General features: G+C 38.9%; 1 protein-coding gene across 4 annotated transcripts in view; it reads right to left on the reverse strand.

Moving 5' to 3' along the window:
• The window catches only part of EPHB1 (EPH receptor B1), a 359,685-nt gene that overhangs the window by 55,346 nt on the left and 288,129 nt on the right, over positions 1-16,210 (reverse strand). For all 4 annotated transcript variants that reach the window (XM_044289421.1, XM_044289419.1, XM_044289422.1 and 1 more), the window contains exons 10-11: positions 3,095-3,217; positions 957-1,204 (exon numbers count right to left, since the gene is read on the reverse strand). In XM_044289421.1, coding sequence (XP_044145356.1) covers positions 957-1,204; positions 3,095-3,217 — 371 coding nt within the window. The remainder of the gene's footprint in view (positions 1-956; positions 1,205-3,094; positions 3,218-16,210) is intronic.

Consider the following 16,210-nt stretch of genomic DNA (forward strand, 5'->3'; position numbering starts at 1 on the left):
AAGTGAATGGGGCTGAGCTGTAATACCAAGCCCAGCCGATATACAATGTACAACATTGTGCTTGGTGAGCCGAGAGAAAGCCATGGCACTACTGTGAGCGCCTGTGTCTTCTCAAACAGATGATCGACAGGGGTCCTGGGTGTCCGACCCACACCGATTAGATACTGACGACCTATCCAGAGGATAGACCATGTGTTGAAAAATCTCGAAGAAACTCTTTAAGTCTAACACTTCTCTCTTAAGATGTTACTCCATTTTCTGCACCATTTTTGCAACTTTTTAAAAAGCTGCAGGTGATAAATCTGGCTTAAATGGTTCAACAGACTAACCAAGCCCTAATTGTCACAAAACAAGTCCAAAAAGTCACAAAGCCATATTTTTCCCTTTTCCAACTTTTCAAAACCAGAATTCTGGAGAGCATGGTTTAAATTTACCCCATTGACCTCTATGGGAGAGTACTGTGGCCATACGTTGTGTGTATGCAGTGGGTACTATGAAGGGTGGGATACTCCCATAACCTATTGTCATTGGTGAATCTTGTGTGTTATATGCCTCTAGTCTTTACAATAGAAGTGATACCTATCATTGTAATTCTGCCTGTGCTGATAATGAAAGGCCTGCCGAGAAGCGATCTCAACAGAACAGGAAATCTCAGCCTAGTAAGAGGCTCAGTAGTCAGTGGGAAAGCTGCAACATTTTTAAGATCTGTTTCAAATTGTAGTTAAAAATGTAATAAAAAGATATTTAAGAAATATAATAAACCTCTTTTCACTGCTGATATATTTCTCTGAACAAATCAGTCATGAAAATCCAGCTGTTTTCCAACACAGGTATGCAAGATATACATGAACGAAAGGCTGTGGTATAATGTGTGCTTTATATATTCAGATTGCTTGTATTATATATCATGTATAATAGATGACTACCAGTGGCTGAGTGTAATGCTGAGGGCTCACCCGAAGGAAGGAGTCCAGGGCTCCGTTTTCCATGAATTCTGTGATGATCATAACAGGTCGACTCTTGGTGACCACACCTTCCAGTCTGATGATATTGGGATGATCAAACTGACCCATGATGCTTGCTTCACTCAGGAAGTCCCGTCTTTGCTTTTCTGAGTATCCAGCTTTGAGAGTTTTTATGGCAACATAAATTTCCCTTTTCCCAGGGAGTTTTAGACGGCCCTTGTACACTTCGCCAAATTCTCCTGCAGGCCACAGAAAATTGGTAATGTGAATTAGTTCTGCATTAATCTAGCGCTTCTTTAGTAAAAGTACGAATGAGGGCCACACTCAAAAGTTGGTGTCCCATGTAAAATTCTTCAAAATTTCTAACCCCATAGAGATATGTAGAGGACATAAAAAAAAAAAAACTCATTGCTTACTCCCTCCCACTAATGAATACATGGTATGAAATGTGAACAGAAAAGGGTATGATGTGGATAAGGCACTTGCTCAGAGCACATGATTTTCAGATCCATCATATACTATCCATATTGGACAACTTATTTTAGAGGGCAAGTCTTCTTAATGCCATTTACCATATTTTTGTCGTATAAGATGCACTTTCTTCCCCCAAAAGTGGGGTAAAAATGTCAGTGCATCTTATAGGGTGAATACTAATGAATGCTCCCATTATTAAAGTGCTCATTAGTACAGCAGTACCGGGGAGCGGTGAATACAGAGATCCTTGAGCTGGCTCTGTACTCACCGCGCCCTGGTCCTCTCTGCAGGTGCCGCACTCTGTGAAGTGACCTGTGCAGTGTGAGGACATAGGCATGCTCTGTGACCTTATTCTGTGCGACGCCAGGTCACAGCACAGTGTGGCAGGAAGAGCGTTTGATCCTAGGAACAGCGTCAGTATCCTGTACAGGAGAAGTGAGTTGATTTCTTTTTTTTGTCTAATCTGAGGTCTGTTTAACATTGAGGCTCTGATCTGAGGTCTGATTAACATTGGGGGTCTGATCTGAGGTCTGTTTGGAGGTCTGATCTGAGGTCTTTTTGGTGGTCTGAGCTGTGCTCTAATTAACATTGGGGGTCTAATCTGAGGTCTGAGTGGAGTTCTGAGCTGAGGTCTCATTAACATTGGGGGTCTGATCTGAGGTCGGTTTGGGGGTATGATTTACATTAGGGTCTGGGTTGAGGTCTGATTAACATTGGCGGTCTGATTGGGGGTTTGAGCTGAGGTCTGATTAACATTGGGGTCTGAGCTGAGGATTGATTAACATTGGGGGTCTGATCTGAGGTCTGATGAAAAATATATTTTTTCTTATTTTCCTCTTTTAAAACCTAGGTGCCTCTTATGGGCAGGTGTGTCTTATAGGGCTAAAAATATGTTAGGAGGTTTCACAGACTTTCAAATGCTGATAGCATATACTTAAAGGGACACTTTCATCTGAAAGGATAATTTTTTTCTAAAATGTAATAAAACTATATATGTTCATATATATATATATATATATATATATATACACTGGACAAAAATGGCAGCACCAGCTAGATGGGGAAAATGTGGGTCCACGTTCTCAGGGAAAAAGACTTCTTACCCCCAATAATAGTCCAGAAAATGAACGGCACTCCTTTGAATGGTGAAAAAATAACTTCTTTATTCATCCGCACTAGAGCCTTTTTCAAGCAAAAAGTTGCACCTCACGGGTGAATAAAGGAGTTATTTTTTCACCATTCCTTTTCTGGCTTCTCTTTAGACTTGCAGATGGAGGACTGGAATAACAACTCTATTCTTCTCTTGATAGAAAACAAGCATACAGAGGACAATTACATTGATAAGTATCATGTGAGAGGCCCTGACGAGCCACACTACTGGTATTGCCTAGGTGTCATGCTCTAATTGAGTCACCACCACCCCTTACTCCTCCTCCCTGGTCTAATTGATGGTCTGATAAAGAGTGTTAAGTGAGATTCTCTGACATTCTCTGGACAAGAATTGGTAAACATGAAATGACATTTTTTTTAAAAAAGCCACGGTTGATAAAATGTGATAATTTTATTGAAGTATCTCTTTAAAGCTCATATTTGTTCATTAGTTTTGCTTATCATGTGTAGAATAGTAAAATGTTAAAAAGTGAAATATGTCCAACCTGCCCCAATGACTTCCTCAATCTTTACAAATGAGACGTCAATTTCCTTAGCAAACTCTCTGACAGCCTCATTGGGATCTTCATATGTAAAAGGGTCAATGTAAATTTTCATCCCTGGGGAACCTGCAGGCAAGAGAACCACAGAAGTTAAAATGGACGGTTAGATACAGTTTCAAATAACAAGTTATTCACATGCTGCTAAATTTATTGTCTCCAACATAATTAGGTTGTGAAGGTGCCCCATGGCTATTATCGCCATCACAGAACATTGACCATCATCTTCTGTCTGGGGTTTGACAGTAAACAAACACACATGTTGTGATGAATACCGTACCCTGACTGACATCAAATACGTAGGGCCAGTGAGATACGGTATGGTCACTGGTTACCAAGGCGTGACATTACGCTGTCCCTGAGGAGCAGGTAAGGTCAGCTTGGTACAGTTTTCACAGCCTCCTCCTGTCCACACGGGCACAGAGAGGCAACAAGCTGAGGGAAGCCTTTTCATTGTCCCAGTGAAGCAGCGCTTCCTCAGTCCAGGAAGACTGCCATCAGCTTCTCATTTAATAGAAGCCCAGTCAACTAACGGGATTATATAGGATGAGAAACAAACCTGCAGTAGTGTATAACTATGCCGAAACACGGAAGTGGGAATTCGTGGTTACTGTAATCCTTGGCTGTCGTCACCTGGGAGGCAGTGATGTCAGCTATTTCCCAGTCCCTTCCAAACACGTGATGCAGCATGACCCCCCCTTAAGAAAAAAGAAACACCAGCTGGCTTGCATGGGCCTTTTGACCTGTAGCCAGCCCCTTCCCTCCCTGCCTCTGGGAGGGGTCCACTCCTCCTCTTCTGGTGCTGGCAGCCAAGGACTCACAAAACCCATTAGGGCTCATAGCTTCAGACCAGAAGGTCAAAGGGAGATGGTTCTGGGACCAACGGATCCACCTGGGTTCCAGCTACAGGTAAAATCCAAACATGGTACCTTTATTAGGTTTCTGTGGGGTATCTGTATACCTCCCCTCCCTAGCCTCCTATTACCAACCAATGACCAGGGCCATGTTTGTTTTGGCCACAGGGTCACAAATATATATCTGGTTTATGCCTGTGATGGACAGGCGATTCATATTTCTTTATGAATCACCAGTTCCGTGATGTCTGAGGGGCATGATAGATTTGGGCAAGGGCTGAGACCCCCTACAGAGAGGTTTTCCTGTAGGATTGGCTGGCCTCCGTGCTGGCTGGTTGAGGTGTGAATTTGTAAGCATGTGGCCTCCTTGAAGCCAGAACCCCTGTGGAGTTCACTACCTCTGCTATCTGACAGCAGATGGCTGGAATGAGATCATGGCTGACATTAAACAATAATTCTACATTCCTCACACATGTTATGAATGATTCTCTTGATGGTGGAACATTTGCCAGATAGTACATTCATAGTTTCATTCTAATGGACTATATGGACTATGTTTTTGCATTGACAACATGGTAAGTTCTTGGGATATTTAGTAAGCTCTATCATCAATAATAACAAGCTACTATTAATATGTAAATTATTATTATAATGATAGAGCTTATTGATTGATGTTAGAGCTTAGGCTACTTTCACATTCGCGTTTTGGGCGGATCTATCATGGTTCTGCAAAAATGGTTCTGTTACAATAATACAACCGCGTACATCCGTCATGAATGGATCAGTTTGTATTATCTGTAACATAGCCACGACGGATCCATCATGAACTCCATTGAAAGTCAAAGGGAGATGGATCCGTTTTCTATTGTGCCAGATTGTGTCAGAGAAAACAGATCCGTCCCCATTGACTTACATTGTGTGCCAGGACGGATCCATTTGGCTCAGTTTCGTCAAGCGAAGAGCAAAACGCTGCAAACGAGTGTGAAAGTAGCCTTAGTTGTGTACTAAAAATAGAGGCAAGGTACGGAGGACAGACAGACAAGCTGCTCCCTTCATTTAGTCAATTCCAAACGGAGTGATTTCACCATCTGAACATCTCCTGATCATCGAAATATCAATCTATCTATCTTTATATTTATTAGGGATGAAAAGAGATGAACAAATGAGGGAGAGAGATGCGCACATGTACTAAACCTACTAGGCATTCTCCATAATTAGAGAGAGCAATTCCTAGACAACACATATATATTGCAGAGAAAGCCAGAGTAGCATACTAGGTTCTCTGTCAAAAAATTGGGTTTGTTATAATTTGAACATTTGGAAAATTCAGGGTGAATCGATTCACTCATCCATAAATATATATATATATATATATATATATATATATATATATGTATATACAGGTCCTTCTCAAAAAATTAGCATATTGTGATAAAGTTCATTATTTTCTGTAATGTACTGATAAACATTAGACTTTCATATATTTTAGATTCATTACACACAACTGAAGTAGTTCAAGCCTTTTATTGTTTTATTATTGATGATTTTGGCATACAGCTCATGAAAACCCAAATTTCCTATCTCAAAAAATTAGCATATTTCATCCGACCAATAAAAGAAAAGTGTTTTTAATACAAAAAAAGTCAACCTTCAAATAATTATGTTCAGTTATGCACTCAATACTTGGTCGGGAATCCTTTTGCAGAAATGACTGCTTCAATGCGGCGTGGCATGGAGGCAATCAGCCTGTGGCACTGCTGAGGTGTTATGGAGGCCCAGGATGCTTCGATAGCGGCCTTAAGCTCATCCAGAGTGTTGGGTCTTGCGTCTCTCAACTTTCTCTTCCCAATATCCTACAGATTCTCTATGGGGTTCAGGTCAGGAGAGTTGGCAGGCCAATTGAGCACAGTAATACCATGGTCAGTAAACCATTTACCAGTGGTTTTGGCACTGTGAGCAGGTGCCAGGTCGTGCTGAAAAATGAAATCTTCATCTCCATAAAGCTTTTCAGCAGATGGAAGCATGAAGTGCTCCAAAATCTCCTGATAGCTAGCTGCATTGACCCTGCCCTTGATAAAACACAGTGGACCAACACCAGCAGCTGACATGGCACCCCAGACCATCACTGACTGTGGGTACTTGACACTGGACTTCAGGCATTTTGGCATTTCCCTCTCCCCAGTCTTCCTCCAGACTCTGGCACCTTGATTTCCGAATGACATGCAAAATTTGCTTTCATCCGAAAAAAGTACTTTAGACCACTGAGCAACAGTCCAGTGCTGCTTCTCTGTAGCCCAGGTCAGGCTTCTGCCGCTGTTTCTGGTTCAAAAGTGGCTTGACCTGGGGAATGCGGCACCTGTAGCCCATTTCCTGCACACGCCTGTACACGGTGGCTCTGGATGTTTCTACTCCAGACTCAGTCCACTGCTTCCGCAGGTCCCCCAAGGTCTGGAATCGGTCCTTCTCCACAATCTTCCTCAGGGTCCGGTCACCTCTTCTCGTTGTGCAGCTTTTTCTGCGACACTTTTTCCCTCCCATAGACTTCCCACTGAGGTGCCTTGATACAGCACTCTGGAAACAGCCTATTCGTTCAGAAATTTCTTTCTGTGTCTTACCCTCTTGCTTGAGGGTGTCAATGATGGCCTTCTGGTCAGCAGTCAGGTCAGCAGTCTTACCCATGATTGCGGTTTTGAGTAATGAACCAGGCTGGGAGTTTTTAAAAGCCTCAGGAATCTTTTGCAGGTGTTTAGAGTTAATTAGTTAATTCAGATGATTAGGTTAATAGCTCGTTTAGAGAACCTTTTCATGATATGCTAATTTTTTGAGATAGGAATTTTGGGTTTTCATGAGCTGTATGCCAAAATCATCAATATTAAAACAATAAAAGGCTTGAACTACTTCAGTTGGTGTGTAATGAATCTAAAATATATGAAAGTCTAATGTTTATCAGTACATTACAGAAAATAATGAACTTTATCACAATATGCTAATTTTTTTAGAAGGACCTGTATATATATATATACACAATTCAGGTTTTCCTCCATCAATCTGCAAGAATTTGGACTCTTTTTTTCTGCCATATTACCCATCTAATTATGGAAGAGTGGCCAGAATGAAATCTCTCCTTAGTAAGAAAAAAACAAAAAACACATGAAAGCCAACCTGGAGTTTGCAAATAAAGCACCTAAAGGAACCTCAGACTGTCAGTAAATAGATTCTCTTGTTTGATGAGACCAAAGGTGAACTTTTTTACCTCAATTTTAAGTGTCATGACTAGTGTTAAGCAAATCTTTGAAAAATTTGATTCAGCTGCTTTGCCGAATATCACAAAGAAATTAGCTTTGTGATTAATTACTTTGTCACAAATTGCATTTCTTTATAAGTAGAGGGTGCAATGATGGGGAACGCCATTTACGCCGCAGCCCGTCATTGAACCTCTCAGATGCCATGTTTATCAATGATCGTGGCATCTGAGAATAATAGTGAGGGCTTTCAGGGGTGAATCCATAAAAAAATAATTATAATACTCACCTTTCCATTTGAGCATGAAGAGGCCACCACGGCCATCTTGATTGAAGATCATACACGAAATCTTACGTGGTGCGCGATGACATTATCACGCTGGCAGACGTGATGACGTCATACGTCTCTTCAATCATTTTGTTCTTGAGATAGGAGAGGGTCCCCCCAGAGGTGGGACCTGGACCAGCAACTTTCAGACATTTATGTATAACCTATTGAAGTAGAAGTATCATAAATGTCCCAGATGGGAACACCCCTTTACGTATTAGCTGTGCATTCTTTTCTCCATAAAGTTGTTACATTTTAAATGTGATGCTATTAATTTAGTGTATTTAATTCTCTATAATGGTTGCAGAGGTGCGTGTATGTCGGGGAGAAGACCTCTCCCACAGGGCACCTCATTTCTGTTCCTCATATTTCACTGACTGGAGCAGGAAAAAGTAAGCACACAAGTGAGGTCCAGACTGTGGGCCAGTCATTTCGAGCTGGCTCGAATCTGTCATATATATAGGAGAAATGCATTCCCTTGGATATGACAATCCTTCACAGATCAGGATTAAATCTTCCACAGTTCTTGTCCAGCATGTGAGGAAATGAAGACTTGATACCGTATCTCATCCCTTCCTCCCCCTCCGTTCTCGACAGGTTTATCTTACCTTGTGTGTCAGTATCTCTAGAGAGCCATCACCGCTCGCCTTACTCGCCTCTCAACACTCACCAACCCCCCATCCTGCTCTCTGCCCTCGTTCTTTACAGGAATCTTACTTCCTTTCTCTTAATCCGTCATCCCTCCTCCCCTCTTGACTTGGCTTTATCTTCATTTTATAATGAAATCATCATTCCATTATGCTCACACTTTATCACTGTGTCCTGGGGTGAAGGAAGTTTTGTTTCCCCGTCCCAGGTTCTCTGGGCACTGCCATCAATAATATGCACTTTGTAAAAAAAAATAAAAAATTACAATTCTATCTATTCGGCTTCCAGGAAGTCATTGGCATTTCAGTATCAACTTGATCATTTGTTCTTTCACAGCCTCAGATGACAGCAACACATTGCAAAAGGAGGTTAATCTTTCTGATCTTAGTGGGTTAATTAATTTTCACCCTGACTGCAGCCAAGAAGCTTTCTGGGGAAAGGACAGACATGGTTTCTAGAGGTTTTCTGCAGCTCGCAGGCCGCCCTAAACAGATTGTTTAATTGGAGATGCATCTATTTGCCTAAATGACACACGAGCACAAGCTGCCAAATGACATTTCTTGTTCGGCCCCGAAAGAAACCATTTTTATGCATGTAATTCAGTATAGATAAAGAGAAAACACAAGCTCAGCATGGCTGGAAGTTGTTTAAGACATAACCGCAGAATTGTTCCAGGTCAAGGATTAGCCAATACCTATTATTCTTCAAATGTTACGAGCTACTTCTTTGATAATTGATAGAGAAGGTAGAAAAAAACACAAAATAGCAGCACAAGATAAAATTTAAAAATGAGGTACATGCCCAAGGGGACTCAAAATCTCAATAGGTAAAAATAGCAAAAAAGGCAGCCCCTCTGGGAGTTAGAAACTAAGAGGCCTTTTATTCCCCCAAAGTAATTGCAACATTTCAGCTCAACAATACAGCCTTTTTCAAGTAAATACAGGGATAACAATACCAAATATATATATATATATATATATAGCGCAACACTCAGGTGAACTGTATGACTCCTGGAGAGTGCTGCTGTTTTTGCTATTTTTGGATGGATAGATAGACAGGCAGATAGATAGATAGATAGATATGTGATTGATAGATAGATAGATAGATAGATAGATAGATAGATATGTGATAGATAAATAGATAGACAGATAGATAGATAGATAGATATGTGATAGATAGATAGATAGATAGATAGATACATACATACATGCATACATAGATATATTGATAGATAATAGATAGAGATAGATTGATAGATAATAGATAGATATAGATAGATAGATAGATAGATAGATAGATAATAGATATGATATAGATAGATAGATAATAGATAGGAGATGATAGATAGATAGATAGATAGATAGATAGATAGATAGATAGATAATAGATATGGGATGGATAGATAGATAGATAGATAGATAGATAGATAGATAGATAGATAATAGATATGGGATTCATAGATAGATAGATAGATAGATAATAGATATGGGATAGATAGATAGATAGATAGATAGATAGATAGATAATAGATATGGGATTCATAGATAGATAGATAGATAGATAATAGATATGGGATTCATAGATAGATAGATAGATAGATAATAGATATGGGATAGATAGATAGATAGATAGATAGATAGATAGATAATAGATAGGAGATGACAGATAGATAGATAAAGATAGATAGATAGATAGATAGATAATAGATAGGAGATGACAGATAGATAGATAAAGATAGATAGATAGATAGATAGATAGATAGATAGATAAAGATAGATAGATAGATAGATAGATAGATAATAGATATGGGATAGATAGATAGATAGATAGATAGATAATAGATAGGAGATGACAGATAGATAGATAAAGATAGATAGATAAAGATAGATAAAGATAGATAGATAGATAGATAGATAGCTGTAGATAGATAGATAGATAGATAGATAGATTAATAGATATGGGATAGATAGATAGATAGATAGATAGATAGATAATAGATATGGGATAGATAGATAGATAGATAGATAGATAGATAGATAGATAGATAATAGATATGGGATAGATAGATAGATAGATAGATAGATAGATAGATAGATAGATAGATAGATATGTGATAGATAAATAGATAAAATACAAAGGATGGAGCTACTACAGAGTTGCAAGAATACGGAGAACCGCAGGGTCACAGACACCACAATACACCTGCGTGTCTATGAATAATGACACATGGACAGGTACAATGAATAAATACTGATATGCGTTCAAAAATGACGTGGATGCGCCAAGAGATGGCGTCTAGCATCATGGAGCCTTCCGCGCCCAGACATGTGGACCACAGGTGTACCATATAGAGGTAATTTCCCTCCACCCACCCACCTCTCCTTATATATACCTTGTCTATACATCATTCAATACCTCCTGACGAAGCCGTAGGGCGAAACGCGCGTCGAGGTTGTGCGCCCAGGGTCCTTACGCCCATTCACTACCATGTCTTCAGGTACGTTCTAAGCCGGTATTTCCCTTTCCACATTGTTGCTAGGGACCTCTGCACGCATCCATAGTGAGTCTCCTTACATAGTGTCCATAGTGAGTCTCCTTACATATCCATGGTATCTATTGTCTTTATTGTCACTCTTACTTGAGTATCCTCACTCCCATGGTCTGTTTTTCATGGTTTTAATACTATGTGTAGATTCACTGTGTTTTTCCCTGTACCTAGCAGGGTCATTTGTATAATTCATCTACAGGTATTGTGTAGAGATACCATATTTGGCCATCCAGGTCATTTTTGAACGCATATCAGTATTTATTCATTGTACCTGTCCATGTGTCATTATTCATAGACACGCAGGTGTATTGTGGTGTCTGTGACCCTGCGGTTCTCCGTATTCTTGCAACTCTGTAGTAGCTCCATCCTTTGTATTTTATTAATACATTTATACCTTTTTATACCATTTTCCACTTGTTCGTTTTGGTTTACCTTGGATGTTATACAAGTGGTATTTGTAGCTGTCTAGTTGACAGGTGGCCTTTTGTAGGTTAATAGATAAATAGACAGATAGATAGATATGTGATAGATAGATAGATAGATACATACATACATACATACATGCATACATAGATATATTGATAGATAATAGATAGAGATAGATTGATAGATAACAGATAGATATAGATAGATAGATAGATAGATAGATAGATAGATAATAGATAGGAGATGACAGATAGATAGATAGATAGATAGATAGATAGATAGATAGATAGATAGATAATAGATATGGGATAGATAGATAGATAGATAGATAGATAGATAATAGAAATTGGATAGATAGATAGATAGATAGATAGATAGATAGATAGATAGATAGATAGATAGATAATAGATAGGAGATGATAGATAGATAGATAGATAGATAGATAGATAGATAGATAATAGATAGGAGATGACAGATAGATAGATAGATAGATAGATAGATAGGAAATGATAGCTAGATAGATAGATAGATAGATAGATAGATAGATAGATAGATAAATAGATAATAGATAGGAGATGATAGCTAGATAGATAGATAGATAGATAGATAGATAGATAGATAGATAAAGATAGATAGATAGATAGATAGATAGATAATAGATATGGGATAGATAGATAGATAGATAGATAGATAGATAATAGATATGAGATAGATAGATGATAGATAGATAGATAGATAGATAGATAGATAGATAGATAGATAATAGATATGGGATAGATAGATAGATAGATAATAGATATGGGATAGATAGATAGATAGATAGATAGATAATAGATAGATAGATATATAGATAGATAATAGATATGGATAGATAGATATGGATAGATAGATAGATAGATAGATAGATAATAGATATGGGATAGATAGATAGATAGATAGATAGATAGATAGATAGATAGATAGATAGATATGAGATGATAGATAGATAGATAATAGATAGATATATAATAGATAGATAGATAGATAGATAATAGATAGATAGATAATAGATAGATATATATATATATAGATAGATAATAGATATGGGATAGATAGATAGATAGATAGATTGATAGATATGAGATGATAGATAGATAGATAGATAGATAGATAGATAGATATGAGATGATAGATAGATAGATAGATAGATAGATAGATAGATAATAGATAGATAGATAATAGATAGATAGATATATATATAGATAAATAGATAGATAATAGATATGGGATAGATAGATAGATAGATAGATAGATAGATAGATAGATAGATAGATAGATAGATAGATAGATAGATAGATAGATAGATAGATAGATAAAGATAGACTTTAATTGGACTTTCTTTCCAGCTTAATTGTCAGCTTCTGTGGTCAACACTAGAGATGAGCAAATCTTCCAAGATTCGGTTCGTTTTGGATTCACCTAATGTTTCAAAAATTTTGGCTTGGGTCTGAATCTATTTGTTCCAAACAAAGCTGCTCCAATTGCCCTGGAAATTGGTATACTGTATAACCCCCTCTACTCCTCTAAAACACATCTCGTTTTGTTAATTTTTAGCAAATGTTTTCATTTTCCCTCACCCGTCCCTTCGGTGTGATACAGTGTCAGGTGTAACTGTATCTACTTTTATCTTTGCAGCCAAAAAATGCGTTGTTGCTTGGCTGCAACTGAACTACCTCCTGCCTAATGGTGACAGAACACTATTAATTGCTTATGTGCTGGGCGCCATTTTACAAGATTTGTCCAAATCGAACCGGAAAAGATTTGGGTTCCTAAAAAATCTGAGATGCGGAATGAGTCTCCGAATATTCATCTCTTCTTTGCTCAGGACATCTATCTCTGCATTCCCCAGCTGGTTTAATATGAGAATGTGGGACACTATGTGCTGAGACTGACAGATTGGGGACAGACAGTGTTATGCAGACTCCAAGCATGGCTATTATTTACTGTGTCATAAGAAACCTATTAGCAGATAAATGAAGGGACAACTCTACCAAGAAATCAAGATTCATCACATGTGACAAAAACCTGAGATTGGAGGCCACAGCAAAGGTGAGAGCGAGCAGCTGCAGCCACTGAGTGATGTGCAATGGGACACAGGCCTGATAAGAAGTGATGAGAAAGGAGAAAACAGAGAGGGGATGGCAGATCCAGGTAACAAAGAGAACCTCATGAAAAGCAAAAAAAAAAAAAAAAGCACAGTACTAGAAGGAAAACAGAAGAATAAGACCATTGTGGATGTCTGCATTTTCCAGTCCTGGTTTATTATCAAAGGAAAATATTAGACCTACAGTCGTAGCCAAAAGTTTTGAGAATGACACAAATATTAGTTTTCACAAAGTTTGCTGCTAAACTGCTTTTAGATCTTTGTTTCAGTTGTTTCTGTGATGTAGTGAAATATAATTACACGCACTTTATACATTTCAAAGACTTTTATCGACAATTACATGACATTTAAGCAAAGCGTCAGTATTTGCAGTGTTGGCCCTTCTTTTTTAGGACCTCTGCAATTTGACTGGGCATGCTCTCAATCAAATTCCTGACTGATAGCAACTTATTCTTTCATAATCACTTCTTGGAGTTTGTTAAAATTAGTGGGTTTTTGTTTGTCCACCCGCCTCTTGAGAATTGACCACAAGTTCTCAATGGGATTAAGATCTGGGAAGTTTCCAGGCCATGGACCCAAAATGTCAACGTTTTGGTCCCCGAGCCACTTAGTTATCACTTTTGCCTTATGGCATGGTGCTCCATCGTGCTGGAAAATGCATTGTTCACCAAACTGTTGTTGGATTGTTGGAAGAAGTTGCTGTTGGAAGGGTGTTTTGGTACCATTCTTTATTCATGGCTGTGTTTTTGGGCAAAATAGTGAGTGAGTCCACTCCCTTGTATGAGAAGCAACCCACACATGAATGGTCTCAGGATGCTTTACTGTTGGCATGACACAGGACTGATGGTAGTGCTCACCTTTTCTTCTCCGGACAAGCCTTTTTCCTGATGCCCCAAACAATAGGAAAGAGGCTTCATCGGAGAATATGACTTTGCCCCAGTCCTCAGCAGTCTATTCACCATATTTTCTGCAGAAGATCAATCTGTCCCTGATGTTTTTTGGAGAGAAGTGGCTTCTTTGCTGCCCTTCTTGACACCAGGCCATCTTCCAATAGTCTTTGCCTCACTGTGCTTGCAGATGCGCTCACACCTGCCTGCTGCCATTCCTGAGCAAGCTCTGCACTGGTGGCACACCGATCCCGCAGCTGAATTCTCTTTAGGAGACTATCCTGGCGCTTGCTGGACTTTCTTGGACTCCCTGAAGCCTTCCTAACAAGAATTGAACCTCTTTCCTTGAAGATGATCCAATAAATTGTTGATTGAGGTGCAATCTTAGTAGCCACAATATCCTTGCCTGTGAAGCCATTTTTATGCAACGCAATGATGGCTGCAAGCGTTTCTTTGCAGGTCACCATGGTTAACAATGGAAGAACAATGATTTCAAGCATCACCCTCCTTTTAACAGGTCAAGTCTGCCATTTTAACCCAATCAGCCTGACATAATGATCTCTAGCCTTGTGCTCGTCAACATTCTCACCTGAGTTAACAAGACGATTACTGAAATGATCTCAGCAGGTCCTTTAATGACAGCAATGAAATGCAGTGGAAAGGTTTTTTTGGGATTAAGTTAATTTTCATGGCAAAGAAGGACTATGCAATTCGTCTGATCACTCTTCATAACATTCTGGAGTATATGCAAATTGCTATTATAAAAACTTAAGCAGCAACTTTTCCAATTTCCAATATTTATGTAATTCTCAAAACTTTTGGCCACGACTGTATGCTCCAGTTTTCTCTGGTAGTTTAAAACCGCAAAAATGAAAAGCTATAAAAGCCATTTTTTTTTCCTCCTCTGAAAAGATTCGGTAGATATTCCAAAATGTAAACATTCCAATAAAATATGAAATCAAAAGTTAGCAGGCAGGAAGCCAAAAGGCAGTCATTTTGGTATAATTTTTCTATTAAAAAGATATTAGCACTTTTTTTTTTTTTGCAGTAGCCATATGTGATAGCAGGAAGGGCAACCATTTTAAATTAGCTTCTCAGCTACAAGGGGAAAAAACACTTTGTTATTGAGCAAACCTGCTGACAAAATGATAGTTGGATGCCAATTTCTAAGAAACGAATTCAACCAATATGGCTGTGCTTTTTCAAAACTTGTCAGGTAATATCTCTGTGAGTAAACACGTAGACCCAGATGTATTAATCACATGGATGTCGTAACCTTAGACAGGCTGTCTACACCAGATTTATCACAGGGGCTCAGGCTGGATCATGTGGTGCAAGGATAGACACTTTTGTCTAACTCTATGCCAACCTTTGGTTGATTTACTTTGAGACAGGATTTTTCATCAGAATTGTGGCACAATTTTGGCACTACACGTACATTTCAAATACACCCCTTTCCTGCAAATGCCCACCCCTTCCCACCTAGTCCTGCTCCTTTTTTGAGCAAGTCAGACAAAAAAGTGTAGAAACCCCAGCTGCTTCAAATCTCACCAAAATTGTGCCAATATGTGCCACTTTTTAGATAGATTCTAGATGCAAACACTTTGGTAAATCTGGGTCGTAATTACCAAACCTTGGCTAACTTCTGAATTACTTAAAAGGTGTTGTCCAGCCAGAAAAAAAGGGTATAGAAAACTGCTTAGAATGTTTTAAAGTAAAAAAATAAACACATATTAATAAAAGAAGTCAACCTTACCTTACAGCACCTGTTGCAAAGCTTCCTCTTTATCACCTGCTTCCTCTCCACACGGACATGTGACCTCTACAGCCAATCACTGCAGTGTTCACATGTCTGTGTTGAGAGGGAGCAGAAAGTAGAGACTGGTGGGGAACTCGGGAGGCATCGGAGCGAGAGCAGCGGTGGATCAGTAAGGTGAATATGACTTCTTAACTTATTTAACAACATTCTAATCTGTTTTCTAAAT

The sequence above is a fragment of the Bufo gargarizans genome, chromosome 4 (assembly GCF_014858855.1).
Source record: "Bufo gargarizans isolate SCDJY-AF-19 chromosome 4, ASM1485885v1, whole genome shotgun sequence".
In the NCBI taxonomy this organism is placed as follows: domain Eukaryota; kingdom Metazoa; phylum Chordata; class Amphibia; order Anura; family Bufonidae; genus Bufo; species Bufo gargarizans.